The 27,372-nt window shown below is 47.9% G+C and overlaps 2 protein-coding genes across 4 annotated transcripts; one reads left to right on the top strand and one right to left on the bottom strand.

Moving 5' to 3' along the window:
• Positions 1 to 299: 299 nt before the first annotated feature.
• On the bottom strand, positions 300 to 22,403 carry NSDHL (NAD(P) dependent 3-beta-hydroxysteroid dehydrogenase NSDHL). 3 transcript variants are annotated; one of them, XM_019711250.3, is made up of 9 exons: positions 22,266 to 22,376; positions 20,750 to 20,815; positions 15,173 to 15,286; positions 13,154 to 13,312; positions 9,671 to 9,817; positions 5,793 to 5,921; positions 3,224 to 3,366; positions 1,861 to 1,963; positions 300 to 713 (listed from the first exon to the last, which is right to left on the bottom strand). In XM_019711250.3, exons 3-9 carry the CDS (start codon positions 15,242 to 15,244, stop codon positions 381 to 383), a joined length of 1,086 nt encoding a protein of 361 aa, XP_019566809.2. In that variant the 5' UTR covers positions 15,245 to 15,286; positions 20,750 to 20,815; positions 22,266 to 22,376; the 3' UTR covers positions 300 to 380. The 3 variants fall into 3 exon arrangements, with proteins under 3 accessions (XP_019566809.2, XP_019566811.2, XP_019566810.2); XM_019711252.2 differs by lacking the exon at positions 20,750 to 20,815 and having other exon boundaries at positions 22,266 to 22,403; XM_019711251.2 differs by lacking the exon at positions 20,750 to 20,815 and having other exon boundaries at positions 15,173 to 15,283; positions 22,266 to 22,382.
• A 113-nt stretch (positions 22,404 to 22,516) lies between these two features.
• CETN2 (centrin 2) lies at positions 22,517 to 26,830 on the top strand. The gene is made up of 5 exons (XM_019711249.2): positions 22,517 to 22,654; positions 23,593 to 23,751; positions 24,066 to 24,194; positions 25,618 to 25,755; positions 26,211 to 26,830. The coding sequence occupies exons 1-5, from the start codon at positions 22,652 to 22,654 to the stop codon at positions 26,298 to 26,300; spliced, it is 519 nt and encodes a 172-aa protein (XP_019566808.1). The 5' UTR covers positions 22,517 to 22,651; the 3' UTR covers positions 26,301 to 26,830.
• The last annotated feature ends 542 nt before the right edge of the window (positions 26,831 to 27,372 follow it).

Below are 27,372 nucleotides of genomic sequence, written 5' to 3'. Positions count from 1 at the left end.
CTCTAGTACTGGTTTGCATGGAAATAAATCTAATTCCCCATCGTCAATTAGCAAAGGGGTTGTTTCTCCCCTACAGCTTCCTCGATTATGTACAAGGACACTGGGATGATAAGGAACCCGGGGAGAGGGGGCATGGTGGAAAGAGAACACAAAACGTGTGTTTGAAGCTGCCTGGTATAAGAAGTCCAAATCCGATCCTACAAAGAGAAATGGCTGCTGTTCTCTCCCCCCTTGCGGTCACAGAAGGGCTGCTTGTGCTCCCATCTAACTGGCGGTAAGGACCCAAGCTCAGAAGAAACTCACTTGAAGGAGGACAGTTTATTGGTCCACAGACAGCTGTCGGCGGGGAGACATGGAGTGAGGGCCCAGTCTCCAGGGCCTCACTTGACTCTCCGCAGGTGGTGGAAGCTCTGCACCGTTCTTTCCACGGCGTCATCCATGGTGACCAATGGCTGGTAACCCATGAGCTTTTTGGCTTTCTCGCAGCTGTAGTAGTGAAACGTGCCGGCCAGCGCGACCCGCATCGGTGTGAACGTGGGGTGGAGCTGGATGACAGGAGTGATCACCATGACCAGGAAGGACAGCAGGAGGGCCAGGTAGTAGGCCACCCAGTAGGGGATGTGGTACTTGGGGGCCTCGTAATTGAGGCCTGTCAGGATGCGGGACAGGAACATCCAGAAAGGGATGGGTTCGTCGTTGGTGATGTGGAATGCCTGCAGAGAGAACGAGAAGCTAGAGACCGCTCCCCAGCTGGAGGGATGAGCAGGCCACGCTCGGAACTCGGAGCTCGGCCACAGCTGCTGGCTCAGCCCAGGACCAATGTTTTGGGAAACCAGTGGTTACTCCCTGCCTGTGCGCTCCAGCCCCTTTGCAGGGCAGCTCAAAAGTGAGGCAGATATTAAGCCCACGCAGATCGCAGCATCTCTAACCCACAAGTGTCAGCCACTGTAGAGAGCATCTTTCGATTTGCAGCGATGGGCAGGTTTAGGGGTAGAGAGGGAGGGTAGTGAAAGTTTTATCTATATGCCAGGGTTTTAAGTGAAGCTTAGATTGCACTCGGGAAGGTACATTTGTTAACTTAATTTAGTAATTGTGTTAATCGTGGTAAAACTCATCTTCAGATGCAATGAACGGGTCATATTACATTTCTCAAATGTGCTGTTTGGGCTAAACCAAAAGCCATACCCACCCTAAATTATATCAGAGGGAACATGGCAGAGGTCCAGGAGGAAAACATGAGGCCCAAATAGGGAGGGATTCCAAAGGCAGGAGTGAAAAACAAGGAAGACGGGGGCCCTTGGAGTGGTAGGAAAGGACGAGGGGCCCATACATTTTCTCCCGTCTCTGCCTGAGCGCTTACCTCCCCCACATGCCCACCCTGCCTACTGGCTGCCAAAGGCCAGGAGATTCAGATACATCTGCTCCACCGGAGGGGTCAGAGGCGTGAGCATGGCAGGGCAACAGGGGAAAAAGAGACTTCTGGAATGAGTGGGAGAAAGGGTGAGTAGCAAGCACCCGCCCAACGTATGAAGGACCCTCCCTGGAGTAGCCAGGTCCATGGCGGGCAGCCAGGTCATGTTCACAGAGAACCAGGTCCTGAATCTGTTCAGTCCCAGCTCATTCCTCCGGATGTGGGTTGCCCTGTGTGATGTGGCATTGCCATGACACCACACTCCCCACCAGAGGGACTCAACTTTGGCCCAATGGGATCCTAAACCAGGTCCGCCAGGATCCAGGACCGCGGTGGCAATATGCCAGTGAATCCAATCCCAGGAAGAAGAAATGTAAAGACAGGCAGATGTGCAGGGGCAGGATGTGGCGAGCCAGCCGCTGCCCAGCCCGGAGAAGCAGGCGCCTTACCTTCCCACCCAAGGCCGTGTCTTGGGAGAGTTGCTCAGCAGCCAAAATGTGTCCATGGACCACGTTCTCCACGAAGGTGAAGTCCACCAAGTTCTCCCCATTTCTGCAGGTGTATAGGAGTGGTGGCACTGGGCTGGCAGCGCTCAGCTGCATGCCCAGTGGAGCCCCTGCACGTGGACCCTGGGCTGTTCCCGAGTGTTAGCATTTGAAAGACTGCCACCCACACAATAGCTGCTACCTGCTTTGGCAATGCCAGCCCTGGCACACCTGGACATCGTAACAGCCAAGGATGTACAGGAGGCCAGGGCTTCTGGGGTCCTCAGGGGCAACCAATGAATCTGAAAGCCCGGTGCCCTGCCTGCCCCACCCCGGCGTGGCCAACACTGGTGTTGTTTGCTCTGAGCTCCAATTTGGCCAGCAGCTCTGAACATCTTACAGGACATTCTGAGCGAATGCCTTGCTCTGGCCTCACACGTTTCTGTATAATCCCTGAAAGCAGTAAGACAGGGCAGCCAAGGGGGAGGCAGGGAGGCAAGGCGGTAAGACACAGGGAGAACAGGGAAAGAAGGAAGGAAAAGCAAATGTACTGGGGAGACAGCCATACTGTCGCCACCTGCAGAGGCCCTTCCACCTGCACTTTCCTCCAGGATGAATGCTAATGCCTCCACCTGCCTTCATAGATTCAAGGAGAGACGAGGACCTGGCCCTTGACCCTGGACCGGTCTTCCCCTCTAAGCCTGCTTCCTCAATTTCCAAACAGGGGCACAGATATTTTCCCAGCATGCCTGAGAAGGTGAACTGGGTTGAAGAGTGTCCTCCCCAAATTCATGGCCCCCTGGCATTTGTGGATGTGACCTTATTTGGAAATAGGGTCTCTGCAGATGTAATCAAGGTTAAATGAGATCATGTTGGTGTGGAGTGGGCCCTACGTCCAATGGCTGCTGTCCCTACAAGATGAGGGACATGTTGGACACAGACACACAGAGAAAAGGAGGTCAGGTGAGGGTGAGGATGGAGGCAGGGACTGCAGTGATGCATCTACAAACCAAGGGACACCGAGGACTGCTGGCCACCATCATAAACTGGAAGAGAGGCCTGGAAGACACTGGCCATCAGTCTCCTGAAGGAACCAACCCTGTCTACAGCTGGACGTTGGACTTCTGGCCTCCAGAAGTGGGAGAACTCATTTCTGTTGTTTTAAGCCCCCCCCCCCCCCCCAGTGTGTGGTCATTTGCTGTGGCAGCCCTAGGAAATGAACAGACAGCAGTAGAGAAGGCCACAGAAGAAGAGAGCTGAAAGTGTCTGATTCCTGTTACAGCGGGGTCAGAGGGTCATGGAGAAGAGCAACCTTGGGCCGACTTACCCGATTATAAACTTCATCTTGCCTTTCCTGGCTGCCTCAACGAGGATGGGGACCAGCTGGGGGTCCCTTGGGCCGAAAATGCCATGGGGGCGGATGGCGATGGTTAAGAAATTCCTCTCAGGATCGTTGGCGATCAGAACTTCCTGGAGGAGAGCAGAAAGAGCGTGTCCATGGTGGACGTGCCACACCAAGTAAGCAGCACCTCCCACAGGGGACACAGATGGCACCCAATGCCCTGGGCTGAAGACCTACATCAGCAACTGGTATAATTCCGGCGACGTACCTGTCCCATCCACCGTCACCACCCAAATCAGAAAACACAGGAGAAAGCTGGGTCAAAAGCAGTAAGATCAAACAGAAAGCCTGGGTTTGGGGTCCAGACTAAAATGCACAAATGCAGCCAGGGGAAGGCGAGCCTTGGCAGCAATGTATGGAAAAGATCCGAGGGTTCCGGTGAGTGACTTAGCTGTGAGCCCAGCCTCCCACGAGGCTGCCGCCACCAAAGGGGCTCTTGCCTTAAGCTCCATGTGCCAACTGCACGTTTCCACTAGTCTTGGGCTGTTCCGGTCAGTTCTGAATACCACCTCACTGGTGGGGACTCTGGTGAACCCAAGAGAGCCAGGAAGAAGGGACTGAGAAGGTGAAGGGGCTGGGAGAAACAGGGCAGCCAATACAGGCAAAGTCCTCAGAGCAGTGCCTGGTACCTAGTAAGTGTTCAAGAAGGAGCGGCTGCTATTCGGTCATCCACCGTCAGGAAGAGAAAAAAAGCTGTGCTCTGTGTGGCTCAGTGGACAAACCCGAACTTAAGGGCTTAAAGTACAGAGGAACAGGTTTTGCCTCAAAAGTAACAAAACTTCCTCCGTGATTTGTTACGTTAATGGTAAAAATGGGGAGCATGACAGTGCCTAGCTTGATGGGGCTGTGTGCTGATTCAACACGATGGCCCACGCCAACTGCTGCAGTAAGGGTACGCTTCAGGAGTAGAGATGTCATAGCACCTCACCTAGGATTTCTACTCTATGGTGGCAAAATGTTCGTGCATGTCTGGGTCCCAGCGAGTTTAAGTTCCTTGTTGACTGAGTTGATAACCTTTGGAGCTACCCAACAGTGGAGAAGCAGTCTAGCGACAGATTCCCACAGCTGCTCCTCTTCCTGCCAGGCCCCTGGTCCCATAGGGCAATGGGGGAAATGACTAAATAAGCCTTCAAATACCCTCCACCGAGGCTCATCTCTGTTACTAAAAAGAGGAGAGGTGAAGAGGTCTTAGATGAACACCACATTCCGTTTTTCATATCAGAAGGTCTGAAAGCCAACAGAGAGTTGTGTGCCAACAATGGCTGACAGGAGGCTCCAGGGGGAGGTTACTGCAGGAGGCCTTGACAGGCTTTGCTTATTTTTAGTTGAGTACCCAAAGCCCATGCAAGTGGGACACCAACGGTCTGAGCCACGGCTGGGAGGCCCAGGCGCCTTGGAGAGGCTTCAGTGCTTTGTGCGTTGCATCCGAGCAGGGGCAGAACTATGAGTCTCTCTGTGCTCCAAGGAGGGGGGTGGCAGAGACAGGACTCCAGCTTGCAAAAGGCCGGGCCTCCAACCCCTGGATTGGGGAGGACCTTGTGTCTCCCTGCAGATGAGTTCTTCTGGAGCTTTCTGAGCTGGAGTAATGGCAAACAGGCAGCTGGCTCTCAGGCAGTGCTGGGAGGGGGCTCATGCCGATTCAATGTTAAGCTCTGGTATGAAATGCACTGGCTGTGAAAGAACCCTCAGTGGGAGAGGTAAGCCTACAGCTATCCAGCTAAGGCGAGCTGTCTGTGGCCAGTGAGCACGCACAGCCTTGAGTGGTAGCTGTCCTCAGGGTCATGTCCTCCCTGGACATTAATCCCGGAGCTGGCTGCTGTCAGGGTCCCTGGAGCCCAGGAGTCGGAAGGCTTCATGTCCGTTACTCAACCCAGGCTTCTGCTAAAACCAGGTGCTCCCAGGCCAAGCTGGTTTACCAAGCAGAAAAGTGTTTTTCCTTAAAATCAAGCAAGATCCTTCCATTGTTTAATCAAAAAAGGGAGGGGGGCATGAGTGCCACTAGGAAGGTGTTTCAAGTGAAAACACACTCCTTGTGTGTTAAGGCCGAGTTCTGCCTGCACGCTTTGGATCCTCATACATTCCCTGATTTCTGAGTTCTATAGCAACTGAGTAACCCTGCATGGTGCGAGTTCAAGGGCAGGCTCTGGAGCTAAACTGCCTTGATTCAGCCACCTACTAGCTGCATGGCCTCAGGATGGTTCTGAATCCGGGCATTCACTGTCCTCATCCATAATCTGGTGACGATAATAGTACCCACTTTATGGGGTCATTGTGAAGTTTAAATGAGGCAGTTCGTGTAAAAGAGTCAGAGCAGTGTCTGGCTACATCAAGCTATTCTGTTATGATATTTAAAACAGAACCTCACCCATAAGTTTTCCTTCCCAAGTTAGGTACTTGGACCTCAGGGAACTAGCTTCCTACGTTCACAAACATTTTTCTTAAGAATCTAAGCCCTTTAGATATTCACTCACTCAACCAGTTCACAGGTACGTACTCTCTCCTGTAAGATCTTCGTCTCCGTGTAGTAGTCAATGGGTTTCATGGCGTAAGGGAGGTCCTCGGTTCCATTCTTGATGTCAACGCCCTCAAAGACGACACTAGCACTGCTGGTTAAAATGAGTTTCTGGCAGAGGAGAAAGGAAGATTGAAAAAAAAAGTCAGGAATGAGCACTGTTTAAACACTCCAACGGTCATGTATGAAAGAATCAAATGGCACCTGTCCACGATGCTCGCGTGCAAGGCACTGTGCAAATGATTTATGGCAATGCCTTCACTTTTCAGGCCTTAAAATAATCCAAAGGTTACCATCTTTTCCAACAATGTGGATTCAAGACACATTATGGTCGAACAAACAAAACAGAAACAGACTCATAGATACATAGATCAAACTGATAGTTGGCAGAGGGGAGGAGTATGGGGGGGGATCGGTGAACAAGGGGACGGGATTAAGAAGTACAAATTGGTAGTTACAAAACCGTCAGGGGGATGTAAAGTACAGCATAGACAATATAGTCAGTAATGTTGCAACAACTACGTGTAGTGCCAGGTGGGTACCTGAGTAATTGGGGGGATCACTTTGTGAATTATGTAAGTGTCTAACCACTATGCTGTACACCTGAGACTAATATAAATAATATTGAATGTCAACGGTAACCGAAAAAAGAAAATGTAAAGACACATTATGGTATTGCATTCTAAAACACTGATTTCACATTTCTTTCCTCTCCTATCACAACTGAGGGATAGAACAGACTTCCATTATTCATGGTATCTCACTATGGGAGCGACTGTCCATGGGGGAAGGATAGCCCACAAACTTCGAGGGAGATATCTATCTGAAAAAGACCCCGGTGATTCTGACACCAGACTTGGCTTGTCAGCACACACATGCACACGCACGCACACGCACGCACACGCCCACTTGAGAAATACCTTTCAAAAGGGAGATGCTCTCTTACAAGGGTCCCCAGCTCCCAGCCCTCTGGTTAAGGGCAACTCATCCCACACCGAACATCATTACCTCGAATCATATCTTTATCCCTTTTATTCAACACTGCCCTGGAGTATTAGCCAGCTCGGTAGGATAGGACAAACGAGGTATAGTGAATTGAAAAGAAACAAAACTCTCACCATTCACAGATATTGGAAATGTGTATACAGAAAACACTATGAATGTACAGAAAATATTAGAGTTCAGCAAAGCTGCTGAGTACAAAATCAATACACAAAAACTAACTGTGTTCCTATGCGTTACAACTTAAAAATATGATATAAAAGATATTTCAATAACCAGAAATGAGGTACATAGGAATAAATTTGACTAAAGATGTGCAAAACCATTATGAAGCAAAGTGTAAAACCCTACTGAGAGGCATCAGAGAGCTAAACAGAGAGCTTTTGTGTTTATGGATAGGAAGACTCAATACTGGAAAGATGTCAGTTCTTTCCCGAATGACCTTTAAGTCTGATGCAATTACAATAACAATTCCAACAGGCTTTCTCAATGAACTCGACAAGCTGATCCTAAAATGTATATGGACGAGCAAAGGGCTAAGGACAGCCAAGCGAATTCTAAAGAACATGGTTGGGGGTGACTTGTCCCACCGGACACTGAGATTCATTCTGAGGCTTGCTGAATTTCGGCAGAGCGCAGTGCCCTGGGCACAGACAGAGGCCAACAGAGTGGAAGAGAGAGATGGGCACAGACCCATGCTGGGCACCAACACGTGAGGTGTGCTGGATGGGGCGATGGCCGTGGGGACAGGATGGATCACACAAGAAATGGTGCTGAACAACAAAACATGCAGTTTCTACCTCAAACCGTAAACAAACATAAATTCCTGATGGATGAAAGCTTTAAATGTACGAAGTAACTCTTTAAACCTTTGATGAAAAGAAAAAAACACATTCCACAATCTTTCGATCTCAGTGCTGTGAAACGTTCCCTAAATACAACACAAAAAATCCTTTCCTACCCTGTTACCTACTATGCAATTGTGCCACTTCAGTGAATACTGGAGCTATATCTATCAACATGGATAAATCTCAAGAACGTAACGTTGAGGGTAAAAAGAACAAGTTACAAGAGATCTTCTCAATATGGTATCTTTTAATGAAGTGTTATAACATGCAAACCAATACCGTATATTGATTGCACCTGGAGCAAATAAATGGTAAACCCAAATTCACAACAGTGGTTCCCCATGGTGGGCAAGGACAGGAATGGCGTGGAGAGTGGGTACACACAGGGCTTCACCTCTACCAGTAACAGTGTTTGGCAAACGCTGTGATGAGTGCATGGCTGCTACATGACTCTCAAATCTTTTTTGGATGCCTGGGATGTTCCGTTTCAAACCAGCAGGAGCAGCACGCTTCGCAGCGCTCCGTTATACAAGCAGGGAGACTAAGGAGTCTGGGCTTTGGCACTGGAGGGTCTAATTTAAATCCCACCTCTTTCATTTACTAGCAAAGAGACAACACTTAGCCCTCCAAATCTGCTTCCTCCCCTGTTAAGTCACATTAGTAGCTCCTGGTTACCTAACGAGGAGCAAATGAGGTTGACACTTGCAGGGTGAAGTTTCTTGGCATTTTCCAAGTGTAAGGGGTCACTATGGCTATAACTGATTCCTCCCAGGGAGCGAGTCCAGAAGAGTTCCTGGTGTTGCCAGGCCGGCTGGTGGTGTCGGGGGCCGACAGCCCCAGGACTCTTGGGAGAGAACCCCTACTCACTTCAGTCTTTTCTGTCGTTTACACAGCTTCTGAGGCATATGTCATCACTGTGAGTGTGGGGAGCTTGGCCGACAGGGAGCTGTTCTGTCCAGTGGGTGGTGCCCCTTAAAGGTGATCCTGAGAACCAGGATTGATAGCAATGCAACAAGCTACGACATGGTGGATATCCATATCCTGTTGGGTCTGTTATAACAGGTTTCTATTGGGTAAAAGTAAATAGATTTTCTGTTTTACTTTGAAAAGAGAGGCAAACAGTATGGTAGTTCCTTAAAGGCTAAACATAGAATTACTGTATGATCCAGGAATTCCACTCCTGGGTATTTACCCCAAAGAAATGAAAGCCGAGACAGGAGCAGTTATTTGCACACCCATGTTCACAACAGCATGATTCACAGTAGCCAGAAGGTGGGAACGATCCAAGTGTGCACTGACAGATTAATGGAGAAACAAAATGTGGTCCATCCATACAATGGAATGTCACTCAGCCTGAAAGAGGAAGGAAATCCTGACACGTGCCACAACATGGATGGACCTTGAGGACACGATGCTAAGTGAAGTAAGCCAGTCACAAAAGGACAAATACGGTGTGAGTCCGTTTATATGAAGTCCCTAGAGGAGTCAGATTCATAGAGACAGAGTAAAAGAGTAGGAGCCAGGGTGGAGGGAGGCGGAAGAGAGAGCTGTTGTTTGATGGGGACAGATTTGAGTTTGGGAAGATGAAAAAGTTCAGGAGACGGATGGTGGGGACGCTGTACAGCAGTGTGAATGTCCTTAATGCCGCCAAACTGCATACTTACAAATGGTTCAGATGGTAACTTTTATTTTACCTACACACACACACACACACACACACACACACACACGTGCATGTACATATGTATATTATAACCACAATAAAAGCTATAAGCAATATCTACATTTTGTAGCTCTTTAACCAAAGACATAAGCTTTAAGGTCCTCCGAAGGTCTATTCCGATGCAGTTCAAATATTACAACTCAAATCGGCCCAGCCGCTCCAGGGCTTAATTTCTAGGATCTTCCCAACACTTTCGGAAGCAAGCCTGGCTAGGCCCAGAAGGAGAGCAAGAACCCTGGCCCACACACATTTAGAAATGTGCGAAAGCACTCCGGCCTTTCCCTTACCTGAACCCCAGCCTCTTTGCAAGTCTTAATGACGTTCTTGGTGCCAATGTAATTCACTCTGTAAAAGAGTTCCTTGTTGTTACTGGACGGTGGGGGTGATGCACAGTGGAAGACTGTGCTTACACCTTTCAGAGCTGGGTACAGGTCCTGGAAAAGCAAACAAAGACACAACGAATCACTCCTGCCTTACACAAGTAAACAGCCTCCTCACATTCTCCCTCTCCCATCTGCGGCACATAGATGTCCTTCCTTCCCTTTTATAATTCTACAATGAACACGGAAATACATTCTCATTGTGAAAGATTCAAACAATACAGAAGCACATGTCCCTGTAATCGCCCCCTCCTCATTAACTAGGCCCCAATAAAAACTAGTGGGGGGTATGAGAAGCCTGGGGGATCCAGCCAGAGGGGACATCTGTGCCACTGTGCCCCATGGGGTGGGGCACGATTCAGGGAACCTGGGGGGTAAAACTCCTGGGGAAGATGAGCTCATAGACACAAATTATGAATCATATGAAAAAGTCCCAAACCATGAAAGACAGTGTAAACAGCCAATACACAGGAGTATTCCTTTCTGTGAAACGAGACATAAAACAGCAACCTGAACGGGATTGAAAACAGGTGTATTTAATTTACTGCTAAGAGGAACCAGAGCTCCCCCAGAGCAATGGCTGATTGCAGATCTGGGGCAGGAAATAGACGAGATGAGCCAGGAATACCTTGTCATACCAGAAAGTAAGGAAGCTAGCCAAGGCTCCTGGGGTCCTGCTAAAAGGACTTAAGAGCCAACTTACAGAGGCTCCCACTGGCCAAAGGGAGAATTGGATCACCAGTGAGAATAAGAATTCTTTCTGCAAACTGGTAACTAAAGGGAAGGAGCCAAGCATTTAATCTGCATAAGGTACAAAGATTTGAGGTAAGAAACAAAGAGAGGACGATAGCATGTTACCATTTGGTAAAACGTTAATTAATAATAAGATCTAGGAATGATTATCAAGAGATGCTAACATCACCAAAAGAAGGACACCCATAAATAACATGCCTAATCATCACTGATTATTAATATTTTGTGACAATTCTCTCTATGTAGATACATAGACATATGATTTTTTGTTGTGAAACCATTAGAGAGTTAAGTCACACACATCATGCCACTTTGCCTCTTCACCGGGTATCTCCTAAGAACTAAGCCATCCTCCCAAATAACCACAAAACAACAATCATACGCAGAAATGGAACAGATCAGACACTCTTATCCAATCAGTCTATATCCACGTTTCCCCAATGTCTCAGTAATGTCCTTTATAGCTGTTTTTATATTTGGATCCAGGATCCAATCATGGATCATATCTCTTCCAACTCTTTGAATCTGGAACAATCTCCCCATCTTTTCTTTTTTGTCTTTTGTAACACTGCCACTTTTCAAGTCAGTTATTTTAGAGTGTCCCTCAATTTGGATTCGTCTGTTTCCTTATGATTAGATACAGGCGTAACACTTTCGGCATGTTGATTTCGATCACTTGGTTAAGGTGATGGTTGCCAGATTCTGGCCATCAAAAAGGCACCTTGCCCTCTCTGTAATTCAAAAGTAATCTTTGGGGTAACCATTTGAGACTGAGTATCTTCCTCCCCAGCAACCTTCTACCAATTGATTTTAGCATACAGTGATGATCTCATTCTCTCTCCCTCCCTCCCTCCCTCTCTCTCTCTAGACACACACACACACGTCTCTCTGGAGAACCCTGACTGATACACGCAACAAAAAGAAAGGGGCCAGAGGGGTGAGGATTACGCAAGAGAACAAGTCAGCCATGGAATCAAAGGCAGTGAGGACACGAATGGGATGAGGAACAGTGGCAAACAGCCGACTGTCTGGTGGGGTCCAATCATTGGTCCAGTGGAGGTCAGATGGGAGGTGGCGCTCAGTGTAGAGTGCCTGTGAGTGAGATCATAGAGAAGACACATTTACTGGTGATGACAAGGCCAGGGGCTCGGGAATGATGACAGGCGTGGAGGCCAGGATGGGTGGGTGAGAGGAACCCAAGGAGATGCGAGGCGAGAGTACTGGCAGGGTCATCTGTGTGAATACGCAACACGCCGACAGTGAGCTGAGGCTGCCTTGGCCAGGAGCTGAAATCACTCCGGAGTGAGGTGCAGTCGCCTGGGAAAGGGAGTGGGTGGCTGTGGATGAGTGCCACAAGAAAGGAGGCTGGGCTGGGGACAGTCTGCTGGTGTCATCTGCAAAGTTGGACGGAGCTGAGGGCAGAGTGATGGAAGCGGCAATGACCAACAGGAAAGACCTCTACCCCATCTCAGGCCCAGAGGTGTGCGTGGTGTGGGAAACAAGACAGCCCGGACTTGGACAGGGCTGCCCGAAAAGCCACGCCCTTAAAATTCAAATGAAACTGGTAAATAAGGCCAAAGCCAAGAAGAAGAGCCCAGTGACTGAGGGAAGCCACCTGGGATATATACAACACGCAAAGGATAGGCATTCCAAAGAGAAAGGAATTACAGACCCCTAAGGAAAACACAGACAGCCCAAAACAGACGGGTGAAGGTCGCGGAAGGCATTTCACACAGAAGCCTGGCCACCTGAACAGGGAGGACACATGACTCTAAGCATCGCGGATGGCAACACCAAGAAGTCTAACTGTACCAAGTGTTGGCAAGGACATGGAGCCATGGGGATCCAACCCCACGCTGCCAGTGGGAACGGAAAAATCAACAGAGCAGTTCTGGGGAGCCATTTGGCAACATCTAATAAAATTCAAAATATTGATACTCTTATGACACGGGTAAAGATTGAAGACATTATGTTCAGTGAAAGGAGCTAATCAGAAAAGGACAGACGCTGTATGATTACACTTCTATGAAATGCTCCGAGTAGGCACACCCACAGAGACAGGGGATGGGTGCGTGCCAGGGCCTGGGAGGGTAGGAGAGGAAATGGGGAGCAACTGCTAACGGGCCTGGGGTTTTCTTTCGAAGTGATGGAAACGTTCTGGAATTAGATAGTGGTGACAGTTGCACAACTTTGGGGATGTACTAACAACCACTGAATTGTGCACTCTTAAAACGTGAAGCTTATAGAATGTGAATTATGTCTCAGTAAAAAAAAAAATAAGAGAAACCCAGCAAGTGCACTTTTGGGTATATATTCTAGAGTAGCAGACGGCACTCTGCAGCCCATAGACAACTTCGTTTGTAAATAAAGTTTTATTAGCACACAGCCACACCCATTCGACCAGGCTGCTTTTGCACTGCCACGGCAGAATGGAGTAGCAGTGACAGAAATGATACTTATTCATTCTGAGTGGTAAGAATCTGGGCGTGTGTTAAATTATTTTCTCTATCTTTAATTTTTTTCAAAATTAAAACAATGTTTTTTGAAACAACAATTTGGCTGGCCTCTGAGCAGGGAAGTCCACTGGTTTCCCTTTGGTGGCCTGTGGGAAATCGGTAAGGCTGGGTGATCCGTTACCTGTTGGCTGCAGAGGTCGCCCAGAAAGAACTGCACCCGAGGATTGTTGAATCCCTGGCGCATATCAAATACATTGACGGTGTAGCCTCTTGCCAGCAACTGCTCCACCATGTGCTGTCCCAGGAACCCAGAGCCTCCAATCACTGTGCACTTCTTGGCCTGTGGAGAGAGGGATGGCAGGGGGCACAGGTGTGGTGAGAGCTGGAACCTAAAAGGAGTCTGGACTCACACATCATGAGCTACTGCGATGGCTTGTCCCTGTCTGTTTGTTTGACATTTCCTGAGCCAGCGGGAAGTTTTAGACAATTCTGGTGTTCTCTCACCAGTGGTAACCTTCTCTTCTGGGCTCACTCAGGACGGAAGAGAGAGCAAATGAGACTGAGAAAGCCTGGCTACACGGGATGACCTGATACCCACTGCATGTTCAGTGAAAGGAAAAAGAGGCATCGCTGAAAGAAACTAAACCACCTATGATCAAAATTGGACAATCTAAAAAACAAGCAAACAAACCAGCAACAACAACAAAAAAACCCCAAAAGTGACATCTTCTTGCTTCTGATAGCTGATCCCTGGGCATTTATAAGACAAAACAAACACCAAAAACAAAACACCACCCACGCAACTGACAGTGTGCACTTCAAACATCAGAAAGAAGAAAGCACAGCGTCCATACTTGCAGGAGAGTCAGGCCCTTTTCCTCTCGACTCTAGGGGGCTGGGCTGGGTGGCTTTGGGCTCATCGCCTTACCCCTGTGGCCTCAGTACATCCAAGACTGTTGCGTCTGATGGGATGTGCTGGCGGGACTGCAATGGGGATGGGTGCTTCCCCTTCTCCGAGCTCTGAGGAGGCTGACGAATCTGGGAGAGCTCTGGTCTTTACATCTTAGCTTCTGCACCACTTTCTTGACCAAATGCCAACTGTGGTCACTGGGGATAATGGAAAACCAGAGTGCCACGGGCAGGCACTTAAATATTCTCACTCCAGGGAGTCAATGCAAAATTGCGACTGCTGCGTGCTGAATAAGCTGGCTACAAGTGTCCCCAAGCGAGGACCTCCTCCTTGGGGTCTGTCTAAAACCACATCTGGACTGCTGTAAGATGACAAAGCCCCCTTTTTCCTAAGCTCAAGTATAGTGAATCAAAAGTGGGGTGTGGAACCTAAAGATCTTAAAAGAATTCTGTTCCCGATGAAAAACAAACGAACAACTCCCCTCCTTATTCCTTAAATACCTATACAATTGAGATATGCAGGAGACTCAGGGGTACCAAAGCCTTCTACAGGTCCACCCCTGCCACCCTGCTGTCCCACCTGGGATGACATTTTTAGTGGAGTCCACTGGACGTCTAGAGATGGTTCTGGGCCTTTAGCATCATTCTACCTTGGTGTGATTTCTGAAGTGTTAGCATTCATTAAAAGTGGATCAAAAAATCTCTAGGAGGCCTGACAATCCCTTAAAGTCCCTTTTGATACTCAAGACGCTAGACCTTAGGAGGCCTTGGTACTGCCCTTGTGGCCCCTGAGAAAGGCGTCTGCCATTCCACCCAGAAGCCCAGTCTAGCCTCCCTAGGCCATATGAAGGCAAACTGAGGCACCCGGCTGACAGCCGGTAGTTACTGCCGGGTGTGTGAAGCCACCTGGAACATACACATCAGGGGATCCCCATGACTGCAGCTGTGGGAGTGAGCCCAGGGGAGATCAGCCACGGACCTCCCAGCTAGGCCCAACTGAACAAAGAAATGGGTGTTGTTTTAAACCACTGTGTTCTGACATTGTTACACAGCAAGAAGTAACATCTTAAATAAAGACATAAATTTTCTATAAAAAAACAATACTCAACATTAATTGATTTAATAAATGTACCGAGTATAATAAAAGAACATCTTTGGCATTGTAGCTTTTCCCATGCACTCACCGAATATAATTTTAACCCACAGCTAACTATCAGTGGCTTGCTGGTATGTATGTGCTCGACTTTCCCCTTACCTGGTTTTGGCTAACCTTTTTTGTGTCGGTACTTACTTTTGGAATGTCTTCTGTCAAATGTGTCGTTGTGACCTGACCTCTCATTGGCTTGCCAACTGCTTGTTCCATTTCAGCTCCAAATATGGTCCTGTAGCGATCGAGCCTTCTCTTCTTAAAGACATATTTAGAGACAAACATTTATGTTGTATCAAGCACAACATGCTTTAGCTGTTAGTGTTTGCTGTGAATGCCATCTCCCTGTCGAGTTTTCACAGAGCTGTACCGTAGCTGTAACCCTTGGATGGAGCCCTCAGCTGCCATTTGTGTGACGCAGGCTGCTGTCTTAGAAAAGGCCAAAATTGGGCCCATATCTCACCGTGTACGTGGATTGGAGGCACAATGGGAGGCCAGTTAAATAACCTCAGTCGTCAGTTACAACAAAAAGAACATCTTGGCATCGTAGCTTTTCCCATGGCACTCGCGTGCTTCAGTTACTCTCTCTTTCTCTTGTGTTGATTAGTAGACTGCGGCAGTGCAGTGGGAAAATGCACAGACCTAGGGAGCCCTGGGGTCCAGTCCTGGCCCGATCACAAACTGTGTAAATCCGCTCTAGTTATGTCTCTTTGCTTCAGCTCAGTTTCCCCACCAATAAAATGAACTAGCTGCTCAATACCAAGATGCCAGGGCCTGGGATACTGGGAGGGACAGAGTGTAACAGAAGGTGGAGCTCTCCTTAGTGAAATTAAAGCCATCCTGACTATGCATGGAAGAACTCGGAGTGTCTGGGGCCATCGGAAACCTCAGGAGACATTCGTGAAGCACACCAAATGACAAAGCCCCACAATGATACCCAACAGGAGAACAGTTTATCATGGATCCCCTAACATCTGGAGACAGCGAAATCCTTGACAAGGCAAACAGTCAAACTGCTCACAAAACGCTAGATTCACAGAACACTCTTCGGTGAGGAGGGGGCAGGCCAGCAGCCAGCACTGGGGTCTCCAACACTCTGGACTGATCCCGTCTGATTCCACACCTTGAGTCACACACACACGGTCATGGTCACGTGTCCCTGTAGGAACTGATTTTGTGGGTGGCTAAAATGACCTTGAAACAGATGTTAGGATCCTCACTCTCTGATGGGGCCATTTTGGGAAAATATATTTCTGAAATCATAACGAAAATTATCTGGAAAATGTATTTCAAACACTTCACTTTTTATAGGTCTTTTCAGAATGTATAAGTTGACCAGCTGTTCTATGCCTATCCTATCCCTCTTTTTATCCCATAATCCTCTTTGTGTGGGCTGGGGGCCCTGTTACCCATTCACCGTAAACAGATATGGCTGGGGAGCTTTGACTCATTTGTCTCAACGTGTATCAGCTGGGGAACCAGCGTTTGGGCCCTTGCACCAAGGCCTAGCAGCGGCCTAGCAGCGTGTTAGTTCCGTCTTATTCACCATGGTATCTCGGCATGAAACCCAGTGCCTGACACAAAGAGTCCACTAGACTCATGAGTACATGAAATGTATACACGCCCATGCAGACCCCCTTCTGCTCTCTACCACATATACATAGACGCTCATCTAAGATGCGAGAGCTTCACAGGGCAAAGGGTTTATTATTTTTCTGTTGGTGCTATCCTCACAAATACCCACCACTGACTTCTTACTCAATTTTCCCAGGTACTCAGGGAAGCATTAGGAAATGACATGGCACATGGCATCCGGAGTGATACAGTCAAAGCTAAGGGACGCCTGGGGCCACCAGAAGCTGAAGAGGCAGGAAGGACCTTCCCCTAGAGCCTCCAGAGGGAGCACGACCGTGCCCACACTTGATTTCAGACTTCTGGTCTCCAGCACTGGGAGAGAAGAAATGTCTGTTGTTTTAAGCCCCCAGTGTGCAGTCATTTGTTGCAGCAGCCCCAGGAGATCAACACAAGTATTTTCCATAGTCCCAAAATCCAAATAGCACAGCTGCCAATTCCATAGCCCACCCAAAGCCTGTGCTCCCTCCATCTCTAGGGGCGGATCTGGGAGGTGAAAGAAGAAATCCGTGCTGCCCCCATGGATCCATGCCATTGAAACAAGGCTCATGCAATTCTCAGCAAACCAGCCTCTCGTGAAAACCCAAACAAAAGCAAATCTCTGTTGTCTCAAATTATATACAAATTAAAGTTTGTAAACACTATGAGCCAGGTAAGGATTTTGGTGGTACTTTAGTTGTTTCTAGGAGCTGGGGTACCCAGGACTAGCCTGGGGAACGAGTCAAATCCTACTTGCAACCTCCTCCCCACCTAAATTCCCATATGATATACACTCAGGTTAAAATAAACACCAAGAATAGCTCTGAATGAATAGATGGACTTTTCTCCAGAAAAGATGAACTTTACAGATGGCCAGTGAGCACATGAAAAGATGCTCACTATCATTAATCATTAGAGAAATGAAAATCAAAATCACAGTGAGACACCACCTCACACCCACTGGGGTGGCTATTATCAGAAACCAGAAAACAACAAGTGTTGATGAGGATGTGGAGAAACTGGAACCCTTGTACACTGCCGGTGGGTATGAGAAATGGTGCAGTCGCTATGGGAAACAGTAGGGAGAGTCATCAAAAAATTACAAATTGAACTACCATATGATCCAGCAATTCCACTTCTGGGCATATACCCAACAGCATTGAAACCAGGATCGTGAACGTATGAGGACTCCTAAGCTCACTGCAGATTATTCGCGATGCCTAAGATGGAAACAACCTAAACATCATGGACAGATGACTGGATGAAGAAAATGTAGTGTGTACACACAATGGCATCCTATTCAGCCATAAACAAGAAGGAAATTCTACAATATGTGACAACATGGGTGAACTTGGAGGACATTGTGCTAAGTGAAAAAAGCCAGTCACAGAAAGATACTTCCTGTATGATTTTACTTATATGAAGTACTATATCTATATCTATAACTTATATATTAGGTTGGTGTAAAAGTAATTGTGATTTTTTGCAATTATTTTTAACCTTTTAAACCGCAATTACTTTTGCACCTACCTAATATTAAAAGAGTTAAAGTCATAGAATCAAAGAATGCTGGTTACCAGGGCGTGGGCAAAGGGGAAATGGGGAGTTACTAATCAATAGGTAGAAAGTTTCAGTTATGCAAGATGAATAAGCTCTTGAGGTCTGCTGTACAGCACTGTACCTGCAGACAGAAGTACTGCCTTGTACATTGATACATTTGTTAAGAGGGTAGGTCTCATGTTCATTGTTCTCACCACAACAAAATACAATACAATGCAATACAACAAAAAGTTCAAAAAAGGAGAAATTCTGATGCACTCCACAACACGGATGATCCTTAGGGACATTACGCTATGGGACACGAGAACCTTGGGAACGTCATGCTAAGTGAACAAGCCAGACACAAAAGGACCAATACTGTATGATGAGTAGTCAAATTCACAGTCACAGAAAGCAGCATGGTGGGTGCCAGTGGCGGGGGGAGCGGGGAATTGGGGCGTGACTGCTTAGTAGCTATAGAGTTTCAGTTCTATAGATGAAAAGAGTTCTGGAGATGGACAGTGGTGATGGTCGCACAGCACTGTGAATCTACTTAATGCCACTGAACTGTACACTTGAAAATGGCTAAAATGGTCAATTTTCAGTTCTGTCTATTTTACCACGCATACACTCAAAAGAACAGCTCTGAATGGAAAAATAAGACCCCAAAGAGCAATGTTCTAGGGACTGGGCTTGTTAAGGTTCACAAATCAGAAGCCTGAAGTCTTTCTCCTTTAAGACGGTAGGTCTTGGAATCCATTAAAAACCAGTATGCATGCCCTCTTACCCACACTGGGACAAAGTCTTAGGCGGAAAGGAATCTAGGAAAAGAGAACCACCTTCCACTGGTGAAATCCGAATGCCTCGCTCAACTTCTGGGCAAGAAGAGGAGGGCCGCTAACAGAATTCGACGAAGAGAGGAGCGAGTGAACTCAATCTCCTCCTTCCTGCTGGGAAAAGTTCCACGTTACTGAGTCCTGGAGATAAAAGGAAGGGATAGTCTGTCCATTTCAAACCAGAGAGAGAAAGACGAGTGTTCCCTCCTTGTCTTTCACAGACCTGAGGTATGTGCAGGTTTCTGTCCATCGTTTGTCTCTCTGCTTCTCTATTCACTTGTACGACAAGTGACTTTGAATTTGTGGTGGCCACTGAGAAACCCACCAGCATGACTGGGAGCTTTAGCGTATGCTGTTCCCTCCCCTCTCTGTGGTACGACCTTTCTCATCCTTCCAGGCCTAGCTCCACTGTCACCTCCGTAAAAGCTCCCCCCCTCCAGGAAAGGTTAGCTGCTTCCTTAGCACCTGTGTCTGCTCCCATTCTAGCACATAGCACAGGATTATACTTTTCCCCCCACATCTGTCTTGGCCCACTAGGCTGTGAGCGTCTGGAGTGCCAGCAAAGAACCGGGAATGGAATCTGGGTTGAACTGTGCTGCTGCAGCTGGTCTAAGAGGCTTCATCTGTAGAGCAGTAATCTCTCCTGCCGCCCTCAGAGCTGCTGTGGGGCACAAACAAGCCCCACGGGTTAAAGCGGAGATGCAGCTTGTGAAAGAGCCTCTGGGTGTCAGCTCGCTCATTCCTACATTCCATCATTCACAGGGCACCATAAACCGGACACCGCCAAGCAGAACCTGCATAACACAGGGAGCTCGCCACCTAGCGTGGGAGACACACCTAGCAGAGCACTGTAGAAGTGCCCTTGAGCTCTGCTGAGGATAAACACAGGTCAGGGAGCCTGTCCCAGAAGGCGATCCCTGAAAGGCCCCAGAGGAGTGAGTTAAGCGGAGAGGGTGGGTGCCCGGAAAACATTCCACAGCCCGGGGTGGGAAGGATGAGGCGATAGAACACAGAGCCAGCATGTTGTGGCAACTACGACAAGCTGTGTCATGGCGAATGTGAAGCAAGATCGGGAGCAAAGTTGGGGAACACACAGGGCTGTTTGTCAGGTTAAGGAGTTACCCAAGGAGGAGATGGGGAGCCCCTGGAAGTTGTAAGCAGCGTGAGTGTTGAGATCAGAAATATCCCTCTGGCTGCAGTGTGAAGGGATTTTAGCCATGTCTAAGCCTCCAGGTATGCCCGGTAGGTGGAATGACAAGAATAAATCAGAGAAGAGAACTGATATTGCCTGAAAACCTGCTGTCAGGCCCTTGTACATATAACTATATTATACCATTAAGATCCAAAAAGTATCTAGTTAGGGAGACAGTAGTGGTCTCATTCAATAGAGGAGAAAGCGTCTCAGAGAGGTCAACCAACTTGCCCAAAGTCACACAGCTCCGATAGGCCAAGATAGAACTTGTGGTGGTTCCTTCTCCTCTGCCATGCTGCCACCTGCAGTCTGACTGGGAAGTAGGGTGTGGAGGGACACGATGTTAGAAGGACTAGCAGGGACAAAACAGGGCAGGCGGCTCGGATGCCAGGCTGAGTCTGGACTTTACTCTGTAGTCATGGGAAGCCACCGAAGGTTTAAAAGCATGGGGTGACCTGGCCAGAGCTGTTCACTGGGAAGATTAACCTGGCAAAGCAGGGAGGACTAGACAGGTGAGAAGCAGGAAATGGGGGGACTACTCACCAGTCTTTCAATTGAGATTTACTGAGCACCTAATATGTGCCCATCACTGTTGCTGGTCCTGGAGTGCTAGCAGTGAACAAAACAAAGGTATCTGCCCTTACTGAGCTTATCTTCTACTGGATGGACAATAAAGAACATAGCAAATAAGTAAAATATACCATAGGTTAGAAGGTGATAAGCCCTACGGGGGGAAAAAGCAGAGCAAGGTGGGTGGCGGCCTTGGGTGTGCTGGGGGCTGCAGTGCTAAATCGGCTGCTTGGGATGGCTCACTGAGCAAGGACCTGGTGCAGGGAAAGAGGTGGAGCAAGCAGGCAGAAAAGGCACAGCCGGAGCAGAAATTCTAAGGTAGGAGTGTGCCTGTGCATTTGAGGCCCAGCAAGGAAGCCAGTGTCCCCGGGCTGGAGGAGCCAGGGGAGACGTGGGGGCATGTCATACCAGGCCTTGCAGACCAAGGGGAGAACTTGAGCTTGAACTAGTTGGGACTGGAGCAACAGAGGTGGAAAAGAAAATAAATGGCAGTTAACGGGGAGAACTGGTAGAACTTGGAGGTTGGTTAATGGGGGAGGGAACAGAAAAAGAAAGGATCAAATATAACCAAAAGGTTTGGGACCTGGTTCGTGTTCGAAGGGGAAGAGGGCAAAGGGCAGAAGATCGGTGAACATTTTCATTTAAGGAATGCTAATAAACCTCAGGCCTTTCTCAGCCTGAGAAACTTACGCTGTGTCCCCTGCCTGCCTAAATACTGCCCCAATGCCCAGAGGGGAAGCAGGTAAGTGCTGAGAGCCACAGAGCGCTCTTAGGCGGGGCGGACCCTGGGCCTTCAGCCCCACTGCTGCAGCTCCATTTCAGCCCAAACCCTTGCACACGCCCCCTTGTAATTCTCCAAGCATGCCTCACACTTCGAAAACTCCTCTGCTACTTTGCTCATGAGGGTATCTCGGCCTGGAATGCCCCTCCTTTTCCGCCTTTGACTGGATGTCAGAGCATTTTGATGACCTCTCCCCCTCATGCTCGCTCATATCTCCTTCACTCCCTTCAAAGTCTATTCACCTTCCTGGGCTGCTTTTAGCCAGGGGAGAACTCAAATGATCCTCTGTTGGAACCTGGTCTGGGGGGCGGATGCTCTCAAAGGGACACCCTCAAAGAGCCACAGCTGGATTCAGCTTCTAAGTTTCAGCTGTCCGAACCTGTGCCACAATGCTTGGCATGTCCCTTTCCTTTTCTGGGTCTCAGTCGCTCTGTGAGTAGCCGGGACTCACCACCGCGGACAGACTCCGCAGCCCATTGTTGCTACAACCGACGTACACACACAACTCAGCGCAGTTCCCACCGACCCGCGCGGGCCGCCCCGCTCTCCATAGGTGACCTGTAAAGTTACGATCTTCTCTGACTCCTCTGAGTCCCTCTGACTCTAACTCAGTTTTAGACCAGAGCAGAAAGCCCCGACCCGGATCGCCCCACCCAGCCCCTTGCCCTCCCGCCAGGCGGCCTCCAGGGGCTCGGAGGCGACACTTACCTGTCCGTAGATGTCCCCCTGGCCGGCCTCAGCGCGCCCGCAGCCAGCACCCGCCGCGCTCCCGCCGCTCGCCGCCCTTTTCTCCCCGCCCGCCTGAGCTGATGATCGGCCGACGGTCCTCCACTACCCCGACTGGCTCGGCTTGGCGCTGGCTCAGCCAATCATCTCTCGCGGTGTGATCCAGCCCAATGAGGCCAGGGCTCGGCTGCCTGAGCGCTGCTCCCCGCCCTGATCCGGGCCTTGTCGGTGTACTCCCACCCCCTCCAGCCCTGCGCCAATGGTGAGCGGCGGCAGCGAGCGGGTCAGTGCGCGCGGGTCGGTGGGAATTGCGCCGAGGCCGTGTGTACGTGTGTTGCCGTAACAACGGGCAGAGCAGGCTGTCGGCGATGGTGAGTGCCAGCTGCCCTGTCGCGCCCCTTGCCCAGAGGCTGAGCCCTTTCTGACCCCGCCACCTCTCCTGCACCGTTCTCGGCTTTGGTGCGCCCCTACTTCTATGATGTGTTTCCCGGAAGGGCTGGGAAGAGATGCCAGCCATCCTGCTGGGCCTGTGATTCGCCACTGCCTCCCCTACACCCACAGCCGGTCCCCACCCGCCCTTCGGGCTCCCCTGGCCTTCCCTGCCCCCTCGATTACAGGTTCCTGGGTGAAGAAGACTCAGGTTCCCCGCAGGGCCTGATCCCTCTCAGACCGTGGTCTCCTGGCCGCCTTGTGCTGCCAAAGTTTCCGTGCAATGCTGGGGGCGGAGGTGGGGGAAGTTTATGACGTTGGATTGTTAACTTGCATTTTAAATTTTAAGTATCAGGTCATTTGGGAGACGCTTTGAGCTTTTTGGGGAAGGCACAGATGGGCCAAGTGGATTGTATTGTATTATTCGATATTGACAGAATATACATCTTAATAACAGTAATATTTGGCTAAATCTAGAAGTAGTCAGAAAGTCAGAATACTTAGAGGGAAGCGGAGTACCGCGACTGGGCATTGTAAGGACATTTCTAGAGTTAGGATCCCCAAATTCAGGGAGAGTTTATTATCTGTCCAGTTATCCGTACTCTGCTCCTTGGCTAGCTAGCTCTCTTTACGGACAATCTTCAATAAGGTATGTCCTTGTTTCTAGAAACAATAGTAAAGAAGAGGAAAGGGATAGAGGTACATAGAAAGATTCTTTGTTTTGCCCAGTAAACCCTACTAGCTCTCCAGTTAAATAAAGCTTTGGGATTGGTTGCTATAAACTATTTTTAAAACAGATATGGTTGTCTCTAACGATTTTATGCAAAATGTGGACTATGGTACATAATATTGTGCTTATGTGTTTGTAAAATGTCTAAAGGCCTCTAACTTTAAGAAGGCAAACATGGCATCAACTACCCAGCGAAAAAGGATGAGTCCTAAGCCAGAGCTTACTGAAGAGCAGACACAGGAAATCCGGGAAGCTTTTGATCTCTTCGATGCTGACGGAACTGGGACTATAGATGTTAAGGAACTTAAGGCAAGCCCTGTACAATCCTACTCTGCTGCCTTGCCTTTCCTCTGCCTCTTTGGTTTTTTTCCCTGTCCCCTTCTGCCCTCTTTTCCCTGAAAAAAGTAACAAGGGAAGAATGTGCTGTGCTCTGTTTTCCTGTCTTTACTTACCCCAAGTGTTATTAAGTAAAATGAGTGCAAATACCAATTTGCTTAATGCTCTAGTGTTTCCCAATTATTTTTACGTGATTGTGTCAGATGCTGGCTTAATGCTGTCAACACTCATTTTTGTTCCTGCTAGGTTTCGATGAGCATATTGAGATGATTCTATTTTCATTGTAGGTGGCAATGAGGGCACTGGGCTTCGAACCCAAGAAAGAAGAGATCAAGAAAATGATAAGTGAAATTGATAAGGAAGGGACAGGAAAAATGAACTTTAGTAAGTTTTTGACTGTGATGACTCAGAAAATGGTAAGTTAGCTAAGATAATCAGCATATTTTCCACCCATAATGGACAAATTTGAATCTCGATATGAAAATGTCTTCATTGAAGAAAAGTTAATACAAACTAGAGAGTTCAGCTGATAAAAGATAGTATTTGTGACTGAGAATTAAGATGTTTCGGTTCTACTTGGCTTTCTTCAAGGCCACAAAGTCACAGGAAAAGTAATTTTACCCTCTGTAAAGTAGTGAACGTATACTGCTGTCACATTTTTGCTATTATCTTTCCCCAACTGAATTGTCAATGTGATAACCACAAGCAGTAAAACCTATAAACGCCAACGCTATTACAGTGTCTCGCATTTTGATAAGACAAAGTTCCTATATTTTAAAGTTTGAAATTCTTTTCTCTCCCATTTGTTATTCTGGGCAGCCTTAGCTTGAGGATCTGTAACTTCAGCAGCCATGCTTTTTGGCTGCGCTGGGGAATTGGTCTTTCAGCACTTCCAAGGTTAAGTTTACCCATTCTCTAGTGTCTCCGGTGTCCCTCTTTTAAAAGGTCCAAAGGGTCAAGACAGACTATAAGATGTCACCCCAGCAGCCCACCTCACTGCCCTGTCATCCCACCCAGGAAGTATGTTCCCATTGGGCCATTGCTCTTTCTTTGGCCTCCTGGCTCTTCCTTAGTGTGGCTCATCTGTGCTCCACTAGTCCATCGAGACAGATACTGAGTAGTAACTCCATCAGTGTCTCAGGTGTGTTTCCCAGGGCACAGATCGGTTCCTACTCTAATAACTCTGTTGCTTTGAAATCATCTAATTATACCTATATTTTTCTTCATGGACTAACTTAAGAGATCAGAAAGCTTAACATTCTGTCGCTACCTAGTAAAGCTGTCCCACATTCAAGGGTGTTCCCGAATTGCTCTTATTAGGGGTTCTCTCTATCTTAAGCTACCTTTCAGGAATATTGGGAGTTTGAGCTTTTAGAGATTTCCCTCTCTTCCTCCGTTAGAGGACTTGGGATCCCAGTAATGCTATATGATCTCATCACAAGTAAAACAGCCTTCTCTTTGCTTCTTGACCCCTCCACCAAGAGGATCCCTCTTCCACCAGCTTAAGGAGTATATTCTCCCTGATGTGAACTCCACCTTCTTCTGTATTTTAAAAACGAATCCAGTTTCTCTTTGGTTTGTACAGAAAGAATGTTTTAAGTGCAGCCCTTTATATTTCATTGTTAGCCTCTAAGTTTGTAATAATGTCATTGAGTTTGTCCTCCTTTTCTCCCCTGGATGATTTTTGATCTCCTGTGACCTAGGACCTCTGTCATAAAGGCCATCACCATGAGCACGTAATGATATAGGGGCAAGGCAGAGAGGCTAGGCGCTGTGGGGCTACAGGACTAGTCACTGCAGTGTTTCCCTACTCATATGTTTTATGTTCTACTTGTTAAGTCTGAGAAAGATACCAAAGAAGAAATCCTGAAAGCTTTCAAGCTCTTTGATGATGATGAAACTGGGACGATATCCTTCAAAAATCTAAAACGTGTAGCCAAGGAGTTGGGCGAGAACCTCACTGACGAGGAGCTGCAGGTTTGTAGTGTGTCAGATTGGAATGCAGAATCCCTGCTTGGAGCCCTGGGTGACTTTTCTGAGTTACACTCTCTTGGATGTGAGTGCCACCTTGAAGGAGAACTAGTGTTTTCTTGTCTCCGTGCTGACCATTTAATTTCTCTTTTGATGGTGTGACACTCCTTATTTGCCCTGCTCCCAGAAAAATGCACACATGGACAGTTTTACTTATAAGTTTAGATTTTAGGAATCCCCCTAGTGAAGATGACCTTTGGGCTCCGTTCTAGGTGATATGCATGACAAACTATGACTTGGATTTCAGATCACTTTCAGGAACCACGCTATTACCAAAAGCAGCACATTTGCATGGGGTGGACTACACTTGTCTATTCATGTAGCATGATAAGAGCCTTTTGCTTAGTCATGTTTGCGTTTCATTTTGAATTGATCTGACCTGAGTCCTTATTGTCACGCAGGAAATGATTGACGAAGCGGATCGAGATGGAGACGGAGAAGTCAATGAGCAAGAGTTCCTGCGCATCATGAAAAAGACCAGCCTTTATTAAGATTGTTCTCTCCTTTTCTATTGCAAGCACACATAACTAGATTTAGTGCCTGCATTGTGTGAAACCTGGTTTTCGAGAATAAAAATTGTTTTCTTTCCCCACTGACCTCCCTGTGTAACCTTAGTAACAACCTCAAATCTCTTTTCGATTTTGGAAAATGTTCTTTGACAGTAAAGTTCTTTGTGAGGTGGCCTGCTGGTCGCTTTAATTCCCCAAAGCAGAGCGCGAGCATATTAGAGTGGAGAAAGGGGTCTTAAAACTTTTGCCCACCCGCTGTTCTGCCTTGTATCTCTTCACTCTTGTCACACATTCCCATGTTTATGCCACCACAGAAGGACTTCTGAGACAAGCACATGTTTTACCTGTGTCACCAGGCAGCCAGCATCTTTTCAATGGTTCTGGTTTTAACTGACACCTGAGTGCCGCTTTCGCTTTTACAAAACTCCAGTGAACTCTCTCACTTGCGTTTGGAAGTGTGTGTGTGTGTGCTATTTGTTTTGTCTTAAAAATAAAGCCTTTTCTTATTTTGAGCTTTTGTTCTCCAAGGATGAGTTCTTTAAACTTGACTATGAGTAGCTCTTCTAAACCATTTTGTTGAAGGCAGTCTGGTAAGTCCCAAACTCCTTACTCCCAACTCCTTTTCAGCCTGTGGCAGAAAAGGAAATAACCCTTTGCTACTGGCATGAATTGGTTCTTGCCTTGGGAACCCGTTGGTGTGTAAAATGAGCAGAATTTCATTTCACGTAAGCCTAAATGATGCCCTAAAAATAGTTTTGGCAAAGTATAAGACCAAAAAAGAGTTATTGGTCATTTATGCTTGGACAGATCAAGGAAAGCAAGGTTATGATGACAGTAGGTTGAATTCAGCCAATATCTGCTCAGTGTCCTTGCTGGATGATGTCTCAGAATCTTGGTGTCAGGTTGGGCTGAGTGGTCAGTTCCTGTGGGGCTGGACCCGAACGATGGAGGGGATAGGAGGGATGGGGAGGGTGCACATGATGCAGAGGGTAGGAGAGTGAGTAAAGGGTGATGGGGAGAGGGGAGCAGAGGGAAGCTCACGTGGGGCTGGACC

The sequence above is a fragment of the Rhinolophus sinicus genome, chromosome 18, assembly GCF_057876585.1.
Source record: "Rhinolophus sinicus isolate RSI-liver-muscle chromosome 18, RSI-T2T, whole genome shotgun sequence".
Taxonomy (NCBI): Eukaryota; Metazoa; Chordata; class Mammalia; order Chiroptera; family Rhinolophidae; genus Rhinolophus; species Rhinolophus sinicus.
Note: the sequence above shows the minus strand (reverse complement) of the source record. Positions and strands in the feature narration are given on the sequence as shown.

Coding starts and splice junctions, on each gene's coding strand:
- NSDHL (XM_019711252.2), bottom strand. CDS start 15,244: ATGGAACAAGCAGTTGGCAAGCCAATGAGAGGTCAGGTCACAACGACA. Junction 9,818..13,153: donor GCGACCTCTGCAGCCAACAG/GTAACGGATCAC, acceptor TTGCTTTTCCAG/GACCTGTACCCAGCTCTGAA. Junction 1,964..3,223: donor AAGATGAAGTTTATAATCGG/GTAAGTCGGCCC, acceptor ATACACCTGCAG/AAATGGGGAGAACTTGGTGG.
- CETN2 (XM_019711249.2), top strand. Junction 23,752..24,065: donor TAGATGTTAAGGAACTTAAG/GCAAGCCCTGTA, acceptor TTTTCATTGTAG/GTGGCAATGAGGGCACTGGG. Junction 25,756..26,210: donor TCACTGACGAGGAGCTGCAG/GTTTGTAGTGTG, acceptor ATTGTCACGCAG/GAAATGATTGACGAAGCGGA.